This window comes from Oncorhynchus mykiss, chromosome 28 (genome assembly GCF_057628025.1).
Source record: "Oncorhynchus mykiss isolate SJ-2025 chromosome 28, ASM5762802v1, whole genome shotgun sequence".
Lineage (NCBI taxonomy): Eukaryota > Metazoa > Chordata > Actinopteri > Salmoniformes > Salmonidae > Oncorhynchus > Oncorhynchus mykiss.
The window spans coordinates 14,446,936-14,459,483 of NC_143049.1; the positions used below are offsets into that span (position 1 = coordinate 14,446,936).

The following is a 12,548-nucleotide window of genomic DNA, read 5'->3' on the forward strand; positions in this document are numbered from 1 at the left end:
ATTATCATCTCACGAGAAGAATATCATCCAATCAAATTGTACTAGTCTAATGCTCCGAATACAACAGGTGTACAGTGAAATGTGTACTCATGAGGCCCCTAATCAACAATGCAGTTAAAAAAAGAAAGAAATAAGAATAAGAAATAAAAGTAACAAGTAATTAAAGAGCAGCAGTAAAATAAAAATAGCGAGACTATATAAAGGGGGTTACCGGTACAGTCAATGTGCGGGGGTACCGCTTAGTTGAGGTATTTGAGGTAATATGTACATGTAGGTAGAGTTACCTATGCATAGTGTAAAAGAGAGAGAGGGGGGGCAATGCAAATAGTCTGGGTAGCCATTTGATTAGATGTTCAGGAGTCTAATGGCTTGAGGGTAGAAGCTGTTTAGAAGCCTCTTGGACCTAGACTTGGCGCTCGGGTACCGCTTGCCGTGCGGCAGCAGAGAGAACAGTCCATGACTTGGGTGGCTGGAGTCTGACAATTTCTAGGGCCATCCTCTGACACCGCCTGGTGTAAAGGTCCTGGATGGCAGGCAGCTTAGCCCCAGTGATGTACTGAGCCGTACAACCTACTCTCTGTAGTGGCTTGCGGTCAGCGACCGAGCAGTTGCCATACCAGGCAGTGATGCAACCAGGATGCTCTCGATGGTGCAGCTGTAGAACCTTTTGAGGATCTGAGGACCCATGTCAAATCCTTTCAGTCTCCTGAGGGGGAATAGGTTTTGTGGTGCCCTCTTCACTGTCTTGACTGTCTTGTTGTGCTTGGACCATGTTAGTTTGTTGGTGATGTGGACACAGAGGCACTTGAAGCTAATCTATGATCATTAAACCAGATTTAGTCTACTTACTGTATGTCGCAAGCAAATGACAATGCTTTTACGAGTATGAATGTCTTTTGCCGAGAAGTGTTAATCTATGATCTTGCTAATATACATTATACTATTTCAAATTGGACTCTAAGGTCAAACAAATCTGGAGTTAATGTGCACAAATACTTCTCCAACTTTCACTAAACATATTCTAACATTTGGAATTGTTTTAAGATGGTCATACAATGGATCATTTCGCTATTTGAATGAGATTTTGGGGGGTTATTTGATAAAATATTGAATTTGGCATTTACTACTATAGTCCATAGAAACGCATTCAATGACACATTCATAAACGGCAAAAAAAGACAGCCAAAAAATAAATCACCAGGAATAAGGTTTGGAAGTGTCTGTCTCATATCTAGGAGATATACACTACCGGTCAAACGTTTTAGAACACCTACTCATTCAAGGGTTTATCTTCATTTTTACTATTTTATACATTGTAGAATAGTGAAGACATCACAACTATGAGATAACACATACGGAATCATGTAGTAACCAAACAAAGTGTTAAACAAATCAAAATATATTTTATATTGAGATTCTTCAAATAGCCACCCATTGCCTTGATGACAGCTTTGCACACTCTTGGCATTCTCTCAACCAGCTTCACCTGGAATACTTTTCCAACAGTACTGAAGGAGCTCCCACATATGCTGAGCACTTGTTGTCTGCTTTTCCTTCACTCTGCGGTCCGACTCATCCCAGACCATCTCAATTTGGTTGAGGTCGGGGGATTGTGGAGGCCAGGTCATCTGATGCAGCACTCCATCACTCTCCTTCTTGGTAAAACAGCTCATACACAGCCTGGAGGTGTGTTGGGTCATAGTCCTGTTGAAAAACAAATTATAGTGGGACTAAGCCCAAACCAGATGGAATGGCGTATCGCTGCAGAATGCTATGGTAGCTACATGCTGGTTAAATGTGCCTTGAATTCTAAATAAATAATTGACAGTGTCACCAGCAAAGCACCCCCGTCACACCTCCTCCTCCATGCTTCACGTTGGGAAATACACACGCGATCATCTGTTCACCCACACCACGTCTCACAAAGACAAGGGGGCTGGAACCAAAAATCTCCAATTTGGACTCCAGACCAAAGAACACATTTCCACCTGTCTAATGTCCAATGCTCGTGTTTCTTGGCCCAAGCAAGTCTCTTCTTATTATTGGTGTCCTTTAGTAGCGGTTACTTTGCAGCAATTCAACCATGAAGGCCTGATTCACACAGTGTCCCCTGAACAGTTGATTCTGAGATGTGTCTGTTACTTGAACTCTGTGAAGCATTTACTGGGGTTGCAATTTCTGAGACTGGTAAATCTCAATGAACTTATCCTCTGCAGCAGAGATAACTCTGGGTCTTCCATTCCTGTGGCGGTCCTCCTGAGAGCCAGTTGGCTAGCGCTTGATGGTTTTTGCAACTGCACTTGAAGTAACTTTAAAAGTTCTTGAAATGTCCCTTATTGACTGACCTTCATGTCTTAAAGTAATGATAGACTGTTGTTTCTCTTTGCTTATTTGATTGTTGTTTCTCTTTGCTTATTATTTGCCATAATATGGACTTGGACTTTTGCCAAATAGGGCTATCTTCTGTATACCTCCCTACCTTGTCACAACACAACTGACTGGCTCAAATGCATTAAGAAGGAAAGAAATTCCACACATTAACTTTTAAGGCACACCTGTTAGTTGAAATGCATTCCAGGTGACTACCTCAGGAAGCTGGTTGAGAGAATGCCAAGAGTGTGTGACGCTGTCATCAAGGCAAAGGGTGGCTATCTGAAGAATCTCAAAAATAAAATATATTTTCATTCAACATTTTTTTGGTTACTACATGATTCCGGATGTGTTATTTCATAGTTTTGATGACTTTACTATTATTCTACAATGTAGAAAATAGTAAAAAAGAAAAGAAAAACCCTTGAATGAGCAGGTGTTCTAAAATGTTTATGTAAGTGTAGTGTAAGAAATCTCAGGAAATATGTTTTTTGGAGACATATTTAACCCCTTATTTTTTGTTGACACAAAAATACTTCCATCCGTTTGTATGGGTTACCTTCAGACGAGTCCCGTGCTCCTCAGTCTCCCCTTTCCATAGAGTGGTCATAATAGTTAGTAGCTAAAACGGTTTGGACGTTATAACCGTTTTCGTGAGAAGACCGCTGTAGCTCGGTATCCCACTGATGCGAATGCGGTGGATTGAGACGAAGTCCATGCCAAAAACCTGATCTCTCTCTAGCTTAAATTGACTGATTTTTTGATGGGGATTTTTTTTATTATGTTGTTATGTGTCAATAGACTCTTAAGGATTAAATGCAAAGGCGAGAACTCATGAGTGGGAGTGGGAGGGGTTAGAGGTCTGTAGACCGGGACAAGCAGGGCATGAGGCAGCCGTGTCGTGCTGTGGTGGTGGTGGGGGGGGGGGGTCCTGACTGAGCTGTCTGCCGGCAGGCTGCAGCGGAGTGTTTAAGAGGTATTAGTGGCCCAGCGGGACTCTTGACAGAGACGGATGTGGCAGGTCCCTCAGCCTCCAACAAGCGCCACGCACAGCGGCGAGCGCCATTATAAATACAAGCTAGCGTGGTGGCCCGGGCGTGGCAGGCGCACAGCAGACCCCCAGCAGTAGCAGCTAGCGCCATGCATGTCTCCATTACCATAACTCCAGGACCGGGTGTACCACGCGGGATATGAACCCGGGTCTCCCACGGGAGCAACCAACATCTTAGACTTGGACCACTAGAACAAGAGGGCAGACGCCCCTTGTTCCGTGGGCCGTCACTAATAACAGTCATCTAAGATGGAGATCTTATAATCAGAGGGTGGAAGATCTCTGCTAGCTTTTATGTCTCTCTGGAAACCTTGTTGATAAATGTACGTTAAATCGTTCATTTCAACTTTGTGTGAGGGACAAGCACGCATGTTGTCGTTTCTCTATTCCCTACATAGCTAAAACGGTCCACTGCAAACGGAACTACACCAAATGTCTGGATACTCACATGTAAACTTGGGTGGTAGGTGAGGAGGCCGTTGTCACAAAGTGTGACGTATTTCTTCTTCCACTCCTTATTCAGGGACTTCCCACTTCTCTTCAGAAGGATGCCCTGGAGGAAAGAGAAGAGGAGAATAAAGGGTCAGAAAATGTCTTCCTCCAGCTAAACACAGTGGACTAATACTGCAACAAACTTGGGATGACAATGAGAACACTTGCTCTATCCATAGATCTGACCAGAGGGGTAATTTTACAGGAGCAGGTTGCTTGTATGTATGTGAGTAAGTATGCGAGTACAACCTTTTAACTTATGATTCTCATTGGTCACTACAACCTCATAGTCAACGCAACTCAACAGCGGTCACTTGAACCTTCATAATTGGTCCTGTCCTACTGCAAACTACACTCTTACAGTCAAAGTGAGCAGAGACAATCCAATTTGCCCCTGTATGCATTCATCCCTATGTCCTGACCAGTTGAACTTTGGAGGACCTCTCCATCGAGGGATTAGGATGTGTGATCTCCCCCTCTTCAAAGGCCTGATTTAGCCCCTCTACTCCTTTCCACCACCACCATTATCTTCTGGAGCCTCTTAACTCCTCAGATGGTTGGCCTTATCTGCTTGGACAATCCAGGGTAAACAATGGCAGTTTCTCTGCAGGAGTTGGCCAAACACAGGGCTCTGTGGGGCTGTGAGGGTTCTCTGGGGGTATGGACCAGGGAGGACCAGGGGAGGGGCACGCTTAATTAGGGAATTACCAGGGGAGTGTTTGTGCTTTTACAGCCAGGGTTGTGTGTGTGTGTGTGTGTGTGTGTGTGTGTGTGTGTGTGTGTGTGTGTGTATATATATATATGTGTGAGTGTGTATGTGTGTTTTTCCTCTGTGTGTGTGTGTGTGTGTGTGTGTGTGTGTGTGTGTGTGTGTGTGTGTGTGTGTGTCTTTTTCCTCTGTGTGTGTGTGTGTGTCTTTTTCCTCTGTGTGTGTGTGTGTGTGTGTGTGTGTGTGTGTGTGTGTGTGTGTGTGTGTGTGTGTGTGTGTGTGTGTGTGTCTCAGTGTTAAATACGGTAACCTCACCCTCCGATATTGTCCTAGGCTGGGCCGTCCTGCAGAGCTGTATAATTCTAATTAACACATCAGGAGCTGACCCTAGTTGACCCAGGCACCAGGCTGGGGGCCGACTATCATCCTAATCCTGGCCCCTGCCTTGATCTGGCCCTGACCTACTCATGCTGGGGCACCAGGACAGCCTCTGTATGCCCAAGGAGAGGACCCCTATACCCTGCTGAACAACATCCATAACCCCCCTACTGGAGGGCCCTAGCAGGCCTCTGATCATCCCTTTGTGTGATGGCCTTTTCTTGAAGTTTGAGAACCACTACCCAATACCTGTTTTACCATTTTAACAAAGACATACTGCTGTTATTAGGGATATTTCAAAGACGGCTTTTAGAAACGTATTTGTATTCTCAAGTGCGAAACACATACATACACATACATACATACTGTTCATGATTTGGTCTTTGTGATCCGAAAGCTCGGTATACAAAATGACTAAAATTGATCAAAGGGTGCACAGACTCTTTTCTCCATGATTTGGTCAATAAAAGAACTGTAAACACAATGTAATGGCTTTATGATCACATGAAGTAAATGGTCCCGTCACAAGGCTTCTGGCGACGGTGTAATGCATGTTTTTACACACAAATAATGTTATACATCTCCTGTCCTTATTGAGCCAAGCCATAAATCTATACATGCAATCAGTGGACCAACATAAATTCATCACTGGTTTGAAAAGATCAATACTAATACTGAGAAGTAGTCCAATGTAGGTAATTTATACAACCCCTTAATTCATCTGACTGTCAGAAACAAAAGCAGAATAAAATTGTTTTATCCTCTAATATATTTTATTACATTGAGCTTCCATTTAAAACAATTAGAATAATTGAGTTATAATTCACATTTATGTTAAAGAATAATTTGATCACTTACAGCAACTATAGTGTTATTTTATCATGACCGAAATAGAGTCAATGGACGCATGTCGTGAATACTTAAAAAAAACATTTTTTAAATTGCGTTTCACCTTCTGTCTCTTCTTCCTTCCCTCCCGCTCTCTCTGACTTCACACTCAACCATGATCACCATGTTCAGGCTTTGTGACAAAGGAGACCGGCCAATCGCCAAACGCACTCTCCGTGTCCAGATAATTGCCATATCTACACAGAGGAGATAGCGTCTTCCCTTTCCATTGTCACGCTACCGGGAAGAAAAAAAAGAAGCTGCATCCTGCCACAGTGGCTGAGTGATAGCCCGGGCCTTTGTGACAGCCAAGCCGGAGGAGCAAAGGAGGAAGAGAAGAGGGGTTTGGGAAAGGGGGAAATAGAGAGAAGAGAGCGAAGGCCAGAATAAAAAAAAACAAGTGTTGACAGCTCCACGGCAGTGAGTGTGTTGTTGCCTTTATTTATAATATTTACAGATAGGAGGTGGCTCAGGGTCAGTGGATTGAGGGAGGGGAGGAGGTGGAGTGGGGGGCAGTGTATAATTTGCCCAATAGGGGTAATTAAGCTCACATTGGCACGTTGATTTTCCGTAGTGTGCTATTGACTGGCCAGGGCAGGCCATAAGCTACTCTTAATAGCCCACACCCACCCACCACTTCTGGGTAGATCATGGGACGAGAGCTGGCCAGGTCTTATCTTATCGTCTTATTGTAGGTTGCTATGATACCCACCAAGGGAAGAGGCCCTACTTCAGGCCATTATCATATGGGTAGAATGCATGGCAGAGCTCACAGTAAGTATGTTTGGGGGGTCTTTAAGATCTCTGTCAACTGACCTCCCTCTCACCTGGCCCTGCTGGTCTAATCCCCTTAAACATGACTTAAACCTGGTCAATGATATGGAGGGAATTGCACTGGTCATTACAGTTCCATTCTGATTGGGATCAAATGGGACTCAATAAAAAGTTTGTAAACATTATATTTGGCTTGTTTGGCAATGTTTCCTGGCTGATTTGATTTATTTGGCCATTTCTACTATGCGTTTCATCTGTCATCTTATTCTTGTATTAATTCTAATTGTGCGGAAATGTGGACAGTGTCCTGAACAGCAGGAAATGCTTGGCCCACCACGTTTAAAAACTAAGTGTATACTTTGATCGTTCCCGTAATTCCCGGGTAAGAAGGATAATGCTAGGATTAGGATACTAACCCTTGCTGAAAGCCCTCATATAATCAGGAGAGAATAGTAATCAATGTGTCAATCACTCCTCATCCTGGTTCTTAGTACAAATTACGCCAACTGAGTGTGATGTTTGATTCCACTGTACTTCATACAGGCTATTTAGCTTAATTTGAAAGGAAACTGTATACTAAAAGCCTCTATTTCTTAAGTTTTCCTGTTGAAAAACAATATCCAAAATATAAAGTCGATGTACCTTTGAGAAAGACACTTAACCCTAATTGCTCCTGTGGCGGCAGGTAGCCTAGTGGTTAGAGCGTTGGGCCAGGCTGCTGGAAAGTATCCCCGAGCTGACAAGGCAAAAACAAAAATCTGTCGATCTGCTCCTAAGCAAGGCTGTTAACCTACTGTTCCCCGGGCACTGAAGACGTGGATGTCGATTAAGGCAGACCCCCGGCACCTTTCTGATTCAGAGGGGTTGGGTTAAATGCGGAAGACACATTTCAGTTGAATACATTCAGTTGGACAACATACTAGGTATCTCCCTTTCCTGTAAATAAGTCATGTGTACACACTTAAGGTAAAAAAATAATATATATATGTTTTGAGCAAAATTGTGTTTTTTTTAGACAACTGCAAACTTCAAGAGTTGGCCATTCAAGGCGTTGGTCTGATGTCGTCTGCCCCCCTCCTTACTTGTGGGAACAATGGAGGAGTAATGGAGGGGCAATGGAACCCACCCGACCACCTTGTGTCATGTCATACCTGAAGCATCTATTGAGATGTGCCTTTAAGTCAAACAAGGTGATCAATGAGGCGAAAAGGTGACTGGAGCGCATATTCAAAGACTATTAAAACTATATTTGGAGCTTGGTTACACAGACAAGCGTGTGATCCTTACACTGGTGTCGACAGTTTTCAGTGTTTTATAGGAATATTATAATTACTCAAAGTTGTTTCCGGGAAATTGATTTCTGGGGAACGTGCAAAATATAGTGATTTAGAAGCTTACATTTTCTTGGGAAATTAAAAGACAACAAAGTGAGTATTTGTCTAATAACATTAGACGGTCAAATAAAATACAACGGGATGGATATAACAAATACTGCCTTCAACGAAATTACAAGCCACAATCTCTAATGCTGAAAATTAAACCTTGTCAATATGTGACACCTACATACTGCAATATGATCGCAGAATATATTACAAATTCTCAAGGCTAATAGTGAGTCTAAATCTTCAAACCCATCCAACCTGACAGCTACACGTCCAGAAAGTAAGTAATCTAAAGATTGTGATCTGTATGTCTTGATACTTTGCAGGGAAATTCTCCTTCTGATGTTCCTTTTCCTTTCATTCTAAGAACCCTCGGGGTTCAGACAGCACTACTTGCAATGGGATTCTAATGATTACAATCTTTAATGGTTTCTTTCATTTGAAATGTGGTATCACGGCGCCATCTGGTGGTTGTAAAGTTGTATGATTCAGCCCACCCACAAAGCAAACATTTCCTCAACACTCACATAAACACACTTGCCTGATCAGGAATAGTATGCGCAAAACTTTTTAAAATATACATACATTTTTAAATACACTCCCCTCCGTATGTGTTTGGACAGTGAAGCAAAAATGTCTATACTCCAGCATTTTGAATTTGAGATCAAATGTTGCATATGCAACAGTACAAAATGTCAACTTTTATTTGGAATATTTTCCATAGAGATCCTATTAAATTACAATTAAATGTAGTATTCTAATTCCTATGGTATTTTCATTCATATCTGCTCTAACGTTTATAAATGAAAGCACTTTGTGTTCCTAGTCCGTCCCATTTGAAGAAGTATTTGAACCAATTCACTCATAGTGTATTAAAGTAGTCAAAAGTTTAGTATTTGGTCCCATATTCCTTGCACACAATGACTACATCAAGCTTGTGACTCAAAATACTTGTTGGATGCATTTACAGCTAGTTTTGGTTGTGTTTTGCCTAACAGGAAGTGAATGGTGAATAATGTACTGTGTACATTTTGTCACTGTTATTGTAAGTGAAAATAGAAGACGTTTTTGAACACTTCTACATGAACGTGGATGCTACCATGATTGTGAATAATCATCAATGAGTAGTGAATGATGAAAGTTACAGAGGGACAAAGATCATAACCCTGAAAAATGCAAACCTCCCCAATTATTGGGAATGGTAAGAGGTTAGCATGTTTTGTTGTAGCCTCTGTAACATTCTCACTCATCCTTATTCATGATTCATTCATGATTTTTCTTAAATCATGGCATTATCAGGATTATTTAGAAGAAGAGTTCAGAAACATCTAATATACTCATTTACAAAGAAAATTACTCCAGTCATCATTCACCATTCAGTTCCTAAGGTTAATTGCGTAATGCCAGTTCTCTGAGACTGAGTGAGACGTCTCACTATGGAAGAACCAATCGCACACATATGCCGGAATCAGACATGTCGAGTGGCGAATGAGCTGAGCCCCTCCCTCTTTATAAGGAGCCATGTGCACTCGCCCCACCATCTGGTTATTCTCATGCATGTCTCTCTTCCTTGCGCTCTTGCGAGCAGGGAAATGCGGTGCGACATCTCACTCATATTCTCAGCAAACCGGGGCTTACGCAAGTAACCTTGAGTTCTCTTTCAAATACTAGTTTCAATGTCTCACTATGGGATACAGCCAACTCCCGTATAGCAGACAGACTCTCCGAAGCCAAGGCTGCAGTCACCCCTCAAGAGGCTCTGACACTGAGGACTGTGTATGTGCCAAAGAAGGAGCAGTGAAATTCAGTTAGTAAAACTGAAAAAATATATGCAGAATGGCACAAAATGCTGCATCATAAATATCTTGTACAGAAATGCCTTTGAACAGCACACAAGAGATAGCGATACCTCTGGTGGAATGAGTCCTCAGGCCCTCTAGGGGCTGTAAACCTTTGCGATTATAACCCAGTATAATAGCCTCCGCTATCCAATGGGATAGTCGTTGATGAGAGAGGTAACTAGCATTGCAGGGAGGTACCAAGGACACAAAGAATTGATCGCTCTTTCGTAATGCTCTTGTTCTATCCAAGTAAATGTGCAAAGAAAGCGCGAACTGGACACAAACGGTGGAGATGCTCCTCCTATGTAGAAGAGAAGGGCGGCGGGTGGAAAGCCAAAAGCTCTCGATGAGGCAATTATAAGTATTGCCGACCTTAGTCATAAAGGTGGGGTTAGGTAGAAAAGTCACCTTGGAAAACCCTGGGGCAAACTGTAAGCACAATTGGTGGACTGACAGTGTGTGCATCTCACTCACTCGCTTTGCAGACGTCAGGGCAATCAAGTAAAGCAGTTTTGAAGGAGATATTTATTCTACATGCTTTCCTGCGCCTCTAAAGGCTGCTGCGAAATAGCCTGAAACACAATAGACCGGCCTCAAGACGGGGCTAAATGCTTGGAGACTTAACATACAGTGAGCATGTAGAAGTGGCTCTGGCACTCTGGATAGTCTCAATTGACTGAGCGGCAAGCTTGTCACATCACATTCAGATTCATCGTCTTACGGGCCAGGGTTTCGGGGTGAGGGTGGAACATCTCTCTTCTCTTAGGTCAGAAGATCCCTGCTTAACGGTAGTTCCCGGGGCTGGTCGTAAATAAGGAGAGTGATTTCTGCTAAGCAGAGCCTCCCTGGCCATTGAGTGGCTACTAAGATGAGGGATAAGCCTGTTCCCAAGCTCTGCCTAGTATCAGGCATAGAGGAGGAAAAGCGTAGACCATCACCTTTAGCCCGAGAGGGGATGACCTTGCCGTGTTAGCTAGCCTGTTTTACGCCGTCTTGTAGACTGGATCACCGCAGGTTGGGACTGGTTCAGTTAGTAGGCACCAAGCAACTTAATGCTAGGCAAACTAAATATGACTGCTAATCTAGCTATCGGCAGATGGTGGTTAGCTAGCTAGCATTCGCTGTGAGAGCTAGTAGCATAGCTAAAGCTAGCAAAGGCCGGTACTCAGTAAAACCTTACAACACTCACAGGACTCGTTTGAGAGCTGCATAAGCATGTTTGTTTCCCATAGCATACGGGGGCCCATGATAACTCTGGGAGTAAAGTATTCAATTCAAATCAACTCAAATTGTATTTGTCACATGCACCGAATACAACAGGTGTAGACATTTCAGTGAAATGCTTACTTACAAGCCCTTGCTAACCGGGTTATGCTTGTGCTAGTCGACGCTTAGCCTTGAGGCTGTGGTGTTAGCTAGCAAGTATTCCCCTTGTTGGCTAGCGCCACAGATGGCGAAGAAAACCATTTGAATAGCGTTATAGAATAGATTATCTTTTGACCATAGCACATTGAGGTGTAACTGGTCAGTTCAGCCAACAAAACGTGTGAATGTTAAATGCACCAAGCGAATGAAAGCTGGCTTTCCAGCATCATCGAGTAGCAAACGCAAGAGCGAGGGGGTTCAAGTGCCTGCCTGAGGCAGATTAGCAATGGCCATCATTTATTGAACCAGAGTCTGACTGGGTTGCGGTCAAGCCGCTGTTACCCTTCCTTTGGCCCCAATTCATGGAAAAAGGCCTGCTAATCGAGTAGTGGCTGCTGCAAATTTAGCCTTGATAGGCATGAGCTAGCTCGATGCCTCGTGGCTAATGGCTAGCTGAAGTGAGTACTGTGTATAAATGCTAAAGCTGTGAGGCTAACGTAGGCGTTAGCTAGCTAACGTTCGCCTCGTGGGCCAATAGCCTAGCTAGTTTAGCACAATGCTAGCAGAACACAAACGTGTTGCAGCGTAGTTCTTCGGTGAACATAAAGACTGGCTTGACCGTTGAGCTGAAAAGCTGGGTCGGTCAGTTTAGTCAACACAAAACGATTCATTGCAATTTAAGCTAAACGAGAGAGGAGAGCTAGCAATTCTACCGTCTGTACAGGTAGTAAGAGCAAGTGGTGGTTAGCTGGCACAACGGGTTAGCTAGGCCTTGCGGCCTCAGCTGGCCAAGTCTCATTAGCTAGCCGTGTGACGCTAGTTACAACTAGAGACTTAGAGCAAGTAGAAAATAGCAAAAAGCTAATTCTACTTTTAGCAAAAACATTCCTTTTGGTCAGTACTCAACATGAAGGACAAGAGGGGGGGGGCACTACATTGAGCAGCGTTAACTGTTCTCAGGCGAACCACGAGGTTAAGCAGGAAGACAGTGGTCAAATCGTGCTGAGGAGAGCTTAGAGAACATAGTGATCGTTGCAAGGAAGAGAACGAGAGTAACTAGAGGGTAGGGCGAGGGGCGCCTTATAAAGAGGGAGGGGCTCACCTCATTCGCCACTCGATCTGTCTGTCTCCGACAGACGTTGTGTGATTGGTTCTTCCATAGTGATCCACCTATTCAGCGAATCCCAGAGCGAGACATCAAAACCAGTATTTGAAAGAGAACCCAAAACACAACCAAAACAAACTGCAAATGCATCCAACAAGTTTGTAGAGTCACAAGCTTGATGTAGTCATTGTGT

General features: G+C 43.4%; 1 protein-coding gene across 3 annotated transcripts in view; it reads right to left on the bottom strand.

Moving 5' to 3' along the window:
* Nucleotides 1–12,548, bottom strand: part of LOC110508590 (arf-GAP with GTPase, ANK repeat and PH domain-containing protein 3) — a 221,412-nt gene that overhangs the window by 81,876 nt on the left and 126,988 nt on the right. For all 3 annotated transcript variants that reach the window (XM_021589215.3, XM_036966890.2, XM_021589214.3), the window contains exon 10: nucleotides 3,870–3,974. In XM_021589215.3, the coding sequence (XP_021444890.1) occupies nucleotides 3,870–3,974 (105 nt within the window). The remainder of the gene's footprint in view (nucleotides 1–3,869; nucleotides 3,975–12,548) is intronic.